The 9,017-nt window shown below is 39.6% G+C and overlaps 1 protein-coding gene across 1 annotated transcript; it reads left to right on the forward strand.

Moving 5' to 3' along the window:
- On the forward strand, positions 1-6,786 carry LOC114293423 (uncharacterized). The gene is made up of 6 exons (XM_082885935.1): positions 1-75; positions 943-1,046; positions 1,132-1,464; positions 2,294-2,410; positions 2,527-2,632; positions 5,795-6,786. Exons 1-6 carry the CDS (start codon positions 1-3, stop codon positions 6,578-6,580), a joined length of 1,521 nt encoding a protein of 506 aa, XP_082742061.1. The 3' UTR covers positions 6,581-6,786.
- Positions 6,787-9,017: the final 2,231 nt, after the last annotated feature.

A 9,017-nucleotide genomic window follows, 5' to 3' on the forward strand; every position in this document is an offset into this window, starting at 1 on the left:
ATGGCTGTATATATTCAGCAAAAGGTTGATGAAGCGAGCCCGGCGACAATTGTTAATCCAGATGAGGAGGAGAGAGTCAATAATACGACAATCGCGGGCTGATATTGCTCAACTCCTTATGTATGGCCACCATGACAATGCTTTTGCTAGGGTGAGTTCTCACATGAAATGAAATGACCAACCCCAAAACCTACACACACAATAATAATAATAATAATAATAATAATAATAATAATAATATTTTCATGCTCTCTTGTTAATCTCTTTAACATGGTCCTACGTTACAAAAAGTTCACTACACTATGGAACTGTTTGTTATAGTTTTTGGGTGTGATTATAGCTTATTTGGTTTGAAAGTCTGTGTCAGACTGTTTGGTGCTGCTTCTTTCACTACTTAGACCTCGTTTGGCAAGTGGCTATTTTAGCCAAAAAATCAAAAAGTTACTAAAAAAAATCAAAAAGCCAACAACACATACAAAAAAGTCAAAGATTTCATTTTTTCTCTACTTTTTACACATCTTTTCGTAAAAAGTCAAAAAGTCATTTCAAATATGTTTTTTTTTTTTTATATCACATTTTAACCAAAAAGTCAAAAAGTTACTAAAAAGCCTATTCCCAAACGAGGGCTTATTAAACAAAAATAGCTTAAGTAAGTTTTAAAAAAAAAAAAAACCTTATTATTTGAAAGCTAAGGTATGGGTACTTTTAACTTCTGCTTTCTTATTATCAACTTTCAACTTTACAAAAATTTCACCAAACAGGATCTATGAATTCTAAAATCATAAAATAATCTTAATATATACAAGAATCCAAATAATAGGACAAAACAGATCCAAAAAATAAATACTAGGTCCAACATAGTGGGTCGTGCCGAACGTGTTATAAGCATAACTGGGATTGAATATAGTTACATTAATTAGTCCTTTTTGTGACGAATTTTAGGCTGACCAACTGTACAATGACCAGTGTGTATTATCTGCATATGGTCAAATCGACAACTTCTTTGATTTCCTCCATTCCAACCTATGCAATATTAGCAGACAGAGGTATGTAGTCTCTGATTCATCGCATCCATAAAAAAAATCACATCTAATATGTTTTAATGACATAGTATATCAAGATTCATGGTAGCAGTAAACTAAGTGATGAAGCGAATGAAGTTGTGTCTAGTTTGGTGTTTGCTGCCTCAAGATGTGGTGAATTGCCAGAGCTTCGTCAGAGGAGAACTCTGTTCAAACAGCGTTTTGATGATGAATTTGAGAGGAACAATGTGGAACTTCAACTGGGGAACTCTGTGAATTCTCAGATGAAACACAACCTAGGTGAAAAGTCAGTGCCAGATGATATGAAACTCCAATTGACATGCAACATAGCTAGAGAGTACACACTCAGCTTGGAGCCTCCAACTCATGAGCAGAACTTCGTGCCACAATGCCAGCAGGTGGGTTTATTTGTAGGGTTAATGTTAGAGTATATAATATATTAGTAGATAGTGATATAATATATTAGTAGATAGTGAGCCTCCCTTTCGGTGCCTTTAGGTGCTAGTGCTTCACTTTCCATCATGAGCCATCATTGTCCATTGTCTGTAAGGATTGTATTTTCTCCTATATAAGGAGCCACTCACCATTTGTAATATAGAACAAAACAACAATCAATAACATCAATATATACACAATTTATTTTCTCTTTATCAATTTATCAATTTCTCTTACATGGTATCAGAGCAAGGTTAAGCACTTAGTATTTTTCGCTTCACCAGCGGGCGGCAACCTCGCCTTGGCCGCCCGCCGGACCTCAACCTAGTCCGCTAGAATTTTCTACACATACCTTCACTCTGCTTCACCACCTCACCGAAACAAACCCAAAATCCCTCTCGGACATTTCGTCGAACACCATGTCTGCAACAATGATGGACATGACACACAACCTGATCCACAGACCATGCATCACACATACAGCTTTCTCTCTCTACCAACAAACAACAACAACAACAACCCTGCAAAGCAAAACCTCCAAAAGCCCTACCCTTCGCCGCCCACCACCGCCGTTGACGGCGGCGCAACCAGCACTCATCTCCTTCCAATCTAACCAAATCAGATTCCCTTACAATGGCTGCGGCGGGAGGGGCTTCTTCGGACGTGACCGAAGGACCAGTTCTCTGCCCCCGACAAATCTTCCCTTCAGCAATTGTGGCAAGGATAGCACTCTGGATCCGATCAGCTTTATCATGCAGCTCCAGATGGCGAAGCATCGTTACAGCACTCAACATTAGAGCTGTTGGGTTTGCCAGATTCTTTCCAGCAATATCAGGTGCAGAACCATGCACAGCCTCAGCAAGAGCAATGCCTCCCTCACCAATATTGCAACTTGGTGTTAAGCCCAAGCCTCCAATCAACCCAGCACAAAGGTCACTGATAATGTCACCATACAGATTAGGCATCACTAGAACGTCAAAAAGAGCTGGATTTTTCACAAGCATCATACAGCAGTTGTCAATAACAACTTCCTCGTATGTTATGTCAGGATACTTCTCGGCAACCTCGCAACAACACTTAAGAAAGAGACCGTCAGTTTTCTGCATGATGTTGATCCTGTTCTGGCATGCCTTCGTTCGCTTATCAGAAAATGTGTAAATGAGAACTTCACCGGTGATGATATTCTGAAGCTATTTCCACCTGATCTGCCTTTGTCATTCCATAGCCCTGGCTAAGTTTGGCATGCGGAAACTTAGCTCTGACAGCATCTTCAAGCTCCTTCCCCACCGGCGTCACTAACCCCTTGCACCACGAGTCACCATCACGGAGCTCAGAGCATGGACTCCAGCAGCAACATCCACGGTGAACATGGCACATCCCATAATCGGAGCCCGTCAATCCGGCTTGCACACCTATAAACATCATCCCTCTATCTCTGTTCTAGAGAGAGAGAGGCTATAGCACTGCAGACAGAATCACTAAAGGACATGGAGTTTACATGGCCTTGTGCTGGGAGGTAAAGATGAGCTGATTGATGTTGGTACATGGGGAAGTGGACTCACGTGGGTGGTAATTTGGCCCACGGTTTTGATCAAAACCAGCATATAGTTTCAAAGACGCACTCCCGGTAGTGGAAACATGTGAAGCAGATATGCTCCACTTTTTTATCTCTTTCTTTCCAAACCCAACACCCTCTCTCTCCACTTTATCACATGGACTTCTCCCCTTTCTTTCCTTCGTTTGATTTCAAAATTCATTATTTTTATTTATTTTCTTCAAACTACTTTTAATCTCTTTCAAATACCCACTCTACAATCATATCTCTTTTTCAAATAACTCATCCAAATTTTTTTTTTGTTTTTATCTTTTTTATTATTATTATTATTATTAAAAAAAAAACAAAAACAAAAAAAAAAAAAAACAAAAACAACAACAATATTCCACAAACTTGTCCTTTCTTCATGCTGGGGCTCAACCCCGATCACCATTTTACACCAAAAAAAAAAAAAAAAAAACACCAAAACAAAAACAAAACTACCACACCCACAGTGGGATTTTTCTTCTCTACTCTGCCGCCGGTCTCTTCTTCTTGCCTCCGTCCTGGGCGGCCCTTGACGGTGCTGCCTCCGTGTTTCCCACGCCACCGAGCACATTCACTCCCCCCTGCTCCTCCACTACAGCATATGGCGGACCTCCAAATCGGAACATAACGGTGGCCTTCCGCTTCAGCTCCTTATTTTCCGCCTTTAGCACACTTATCTCTGCTCGCGCATCCTTATACATGCGCTGGAGCAGAGCCAGTTGGGCGTTTAACTGCTGCACCTCATTTGTCCTACTCTGAAGCCGGTGCGACAAGTTTGTGACCGCAGTCATGGTCTCCACGCATGACTTCAAAGTATACTGATTGGCCTCAATATCCGTTTGCACCACCATTTTTTGCTCCACCGACCGCATCGAAAAGTTCAACGGAGCAAAACCAGAGGTGTTTGGTTGCGGTTCACTGGCCACCGCACCAGTTATTTCTCTTGTGGACTCATTCAGTTCTGGAAAGAGCGTGAGCAGACCACGGGAAGAGGAGGCCATGTTCTGGGTAGCTGGACGGGAAGAAGAGGAGGCCATGTTATGGGTTGCTGAGTGTTTCAGAGAAGGGTTGGTTACAGAATGTTTACAGAGTGTTTCAGAATGCCAATGTTCAGAGGTTTCAGACTGGTTTGCACAGCCTCCGCCTCAACCTTGGTTTAAATAGCCAGGGCTGCTACGCGCATCGCACGCCACTTGACGCCAGACAACAAAACGGGCGCGCAAGCCAAGGTAGTCACGCGCCTCGCCATCATGTCCGGCACACCTTTTTATGGATTGGGCATGCCTTTTGATGGCACACCTTTTGATAGATTAGGCACGACTTTTGAGGGTGCGATATATATATCTATATATCTCTATCTTTTGGGCTCCCACGGTCTGACACGACCACACAGTGTCTTTTACATCGGTCCGGCATGACCCCGTAAACTGTCACAACGTTGGCTCCTACAACGGTCTGACACGACCACACAGTGTCTGCTACATCGGTCCGACATGACCCCGTAAACTGTCTTGATCCCCTTTATCACTCACTTTATTTCAACCTCAAATAGTTTCCTATCTTCACATCTATTTGAGTTTGAGGGGGGGTTATACCTATATCATGGTGAGTATGGTTACACACCATGGGAACCACTCAAGCCACCCCATGGCGCACTCCCTAAGTCGCCTCCTTGGTGCACCACCACAAGCTTTTACAACGGTCCGGCATGACCCCATAAACTGTCCCGACATTGATTCCGGTTAGCATCTACATCGGTCCGGCATGACCTCGTCAACTGTCCAGACATTTTCTGCTACAACGGTGTGACACGACCATAGCGTGTCTTCAACAACAATTTGACACAACCATACAGTGTCTCCTATCCTATTTTATTTTATTTATCAGTTTACTTTCCTGTTTTGTTCCTTTCCAAACTCAAGTCGGTTTGTACCTATCCTCCTTGAGTTTGAGGGGGGCTGTTAGAGTATATAATATATTAGTAGATAGTGATATAATATATTAGTAGATAGTGAGCCTCCCTTTCGGTGCCTTTAGGTGCTAGTGCTTCACTTTCCATCATGAGCCATCATTGTCCATTGTCTGTAAGGATTGTATTTTCTCCTATATAAGGAGCCACTCACCATTTGTAATATAGAACAAAACAACAATCAATAACATCAATATATACACAATTTATTTTCTCTTTATCAATTTATCAATTTCTCTTACAGTTAAATTAATTGTTGGCCCCCAAAGTATCCGTTTTGTGTGTCATTTTAGTCTTCAACTTATTCAATTTATGTTTAAATGGTTATTGGGTCGTTCCATTCAAAACTTATAAGGAAAGTTGGTGTATTTTTGTCTAAATTTGGACAAAATTTGGTTGGAAATGGTTTCAGAAACCATTTATAAATACAAATTAGATAAATTGTAGACCAAATTGGCAAAATTGAAATATCAGTGATCAAAATAAAATTAATCACGTACTTTGAAAACAGTGTATTTAACCTTATTTTGTAATATGGTGTTTTCGGACTGAGCTCTACTCATACGATGAGTGGAGTTGACTTGACCTATCTTGGTCTGCTAGGTGAGAGACAAGATTGGCCTCATTAGTCTTTTTTGTATGACCTAATTGGTCAGGAGCACCACATGCATGTCACGGTGGTACTCCCGTGATACTTTGAAACTACTGAATAATTTTTCTTTTGCAAATATCTTAGACTTAAGACAAGTTTTTCTTAATTTGTAGCTCCCAACATACAGTTTTTTTGAGAAAAATTGTGAAACAAGAAAAAAAGATCAATATTTGGATTTGGTAATTCAAGACAGTGATCAAATGCCAACATCAAAAATGAAGGATATGTTATGGAAAACTGGATCAAGATTTTCTTCCACCAATTCTAAGAGCCTGGTGACCTTTCCTTGTGATTCTTATGATAGTTCATCAAATAGGACCACACTAGATAGTTCACCTCCAATTCAAGACACAGCCATTGTCTACCTTGATGACATGGAAAATCAGTTATCAAACAAAGAAGATTTCAGAGGCAAGAATGAAATTAATGGTTTGGATTCATGGGATAGAAATGTAAGGTCTAAAAGTTTCGTGAAGAAGAGTTTAGCACAGAAAAGCAATGCCTTGATCAAGAAAGATGCAGCGTGCGATGGATTGCTTCGTGAGAACAAAGTGAATTATCAAAACATGATAGTCAAGGGAGAGATTTCAATGCACAATTCTTGTAGTTCGTGCCATGATCATCAGGAGGAAATAGAAGAAAATGAAGAGTCCAAGCCTCAGTTGAGCTATTTTCACCCAAAGCTTCCAGACTATGATGAATTAGTAGCCACATTCACAGAGTACAAGAAAGAGTATGTGAAGAACAATTCAAGTAACAGAACATTTTGCAAGTGCAAAGTGAATTATCAAAACATGATAGTCAAGGGAGAGATTTCAATGCACAATTCTTGTAGTTCGTGCCATGATCATCAAGAGGAAACAGAAGAAGATGAAGAGTCCAACCCTCAGTTGAGCTAAGTTCACCCAAAGCTAGACTATGATGAATTAGTAGCCACATTCACAGATTACAAGAAAGAGTATGTGAAGAACAATTCAAGTAACAGAACATTTTGAAAGTGGATGTGGTGGTGAAATATATTGAACACCATCCCTTGTAGCAATTTTTATTCATGTTCATAGCTAGGTTGTCTACGATCTTATGTCATCTAATAATAAGTTGTTGGTAGTTTATGAAACATGGCTCTGAGTTTATTGGCATGATTGGTTCGAACCATGTCCACGTAACAAACCAAGCTATGATCTGAGCTTTGCTCAAAAAACCAAAAAAAAAAAAAACACACACACACTACGGGTGGTGCTACCGCTACTCAACCCAAATGTAATGCAATCCCAACATAATATAAGAGAGATTCTTCAACAGGATTGGATAATTTGCAAAGAAAAACAAATTGTATTGAAGAAATTGAACATTACAGGGTTTTCAATACAAAATAAACATAACATGAACAAAGGTTACAAATGATGCAAACAAGATACACAAGGTATATCAATCCAAATTCACGGGGTATACCAACAAACGGATTACAACTCACAACTTTCTTGAAATCAGAGATAACTTACAAAATGGCGGCAACACAAAATGCCTCCATGGCAGCAACACAAAATGCCTTATTATGAGTTGGAGCTATCTAGCCTTTCCCATTCAGAAGCCACAGGGCAAGCACTGGCTGGATAATCAAACAATTCATTGGGTGGGTTTTCCTCTCACTCCTAATCTGAGCCAGAGGAATTATGAAATGGTGTTTAAAAATAAGCATTTGACATAAAACAATCAATAAGGATCCATGAGTTCAATTGGTTGGCATGTTCCGGGTTTTCCAACCAAACAAGAGAAGCTTTCTGAACCCTTTTGTAGCTTCTGGAGAATTTTCATCACTATTCCATTTCTTCTGGGAGTGGATTGGTTCAGGGGCCATTCTATCATTTGGGGGTGGTGTTGACATTTCTACAACAGAAATTTCAGGCGAGGCAGAAAAATTTTCATTTCCCTCACCATCCTCATCAATGTGCAAGGCAGTGGAGTACAAAGCTTTTTTAGGTGATGGTGGTAATCGATGTACCTCAGGGACAAATTGAACATAGCCATTAGAGACTGTCATGTCTTCAAGAACTGGAGAGGCTTTTGATGTTACCTCATTATCACCTTTCAAGTTATCCAGTTGTGCAGAGTGATCTTGAACAGGAATGGAAAAGTCTCCATTAGGTGAATTCCTACTAGAGCTCGTATCATCCAAATTGTCTCTTTCCAGAACCCTATTTACTTCATCCTTCTCAATTGAAGATATGCTATGCAACTCCTTGATGTTTTCCGAGTCATCAATTGCATCAGAGGGTTTAGTTGCTTGTCCAGCGCTCAACTCTGCTGGAAATGCTATTGTGGCATCTGCACTATCTTTCTTCCTTTGGGTGCCAGAGTCAGAAGAAAGTAACCCATTTGAATTCTTAGGGCCATTTGCTTTATCTGAAGAATTGACCCTATTAGTACCTGGTTTCTTGTTCTCAGTTCCAGATGACTTTGAGATTGCTTTTCTAGGTTGGCTGGATTTTGCTTCAGTTGATGACAGCTTGGGAGTCACCCTTGCAGCTGCAGGACGATCTATGGTGGAATTCCTAAGAATGGGCTTTTGTAATTTCTCCATCTCCTTTGGGGACTGAAGTTTTGGCTTCTCATTTTTCATGGAAACTAGTGATGTCTTATTCTCTTCTGAGCTCCTCTTAGATGTTGCTGAACCACAAGCAGCACTTCTTTCAGCAATTCTCTTTTGACAATCAGTAATTCCTCCATTTTCTTTTACTTTCTTCATCCTATAGAAGAAATGATGCAGTGCTAATCGAAATAGTAGTAACAATCTTAAGATCCGTTGATTCACACAAGAATACCGGAAATAAGACTCCTCTTTAGACCCGTTGATTCCCCAAGAATACCGAGTTTAAAGGCTCAACCAAAGTTGATTCACACAGAATTAACCAAAGTTGGAACAAAGAGTAATAAAACTCAAAATATATTAATCAAAAAACTCTCTCTTGCCCTAAGGCTTACATCTTTATTTATAATGAACCTAATTCTTGTAGAACAAGAAACAAATAAAATAGGAAATAAAATCAAAACTAAGAAAATAGGAAAACTACATCATATTAAATTAGGAAACTAAATAACTAAATAATTCCATAATATTCTATACCAATTTAGAATATTCATGGTCAAATATTAATTTTAAAATAATAAAATAAAAATACTTATTTTCTAAAATTCAATCTGCATCATTCTTCCCCGCTTGAGAAAACTCGTCCTCGAGTTTCTATTGCTTGAAATAACTTGGCACGTCTGCACTTATCCGCATCAACCTTGTATTTGAGGTTAATTTTTGTAAATCTAATCTTCAAAGAAGAGTTT

Source organism: Camellia sinensis, chromosome 8 (assembly GCF_055761805.1).
Source record: "Camellia sinensis isolate YWXY chromosome 8, ASM5576180v1, whole genome shotgun sequence".
Lineage (NCBI taxonomy): Eukaryota > Viridiplantae > Streptophyta > Magnoliopsida > Ericales > Theaceae > Camellia > Camellia sinensis.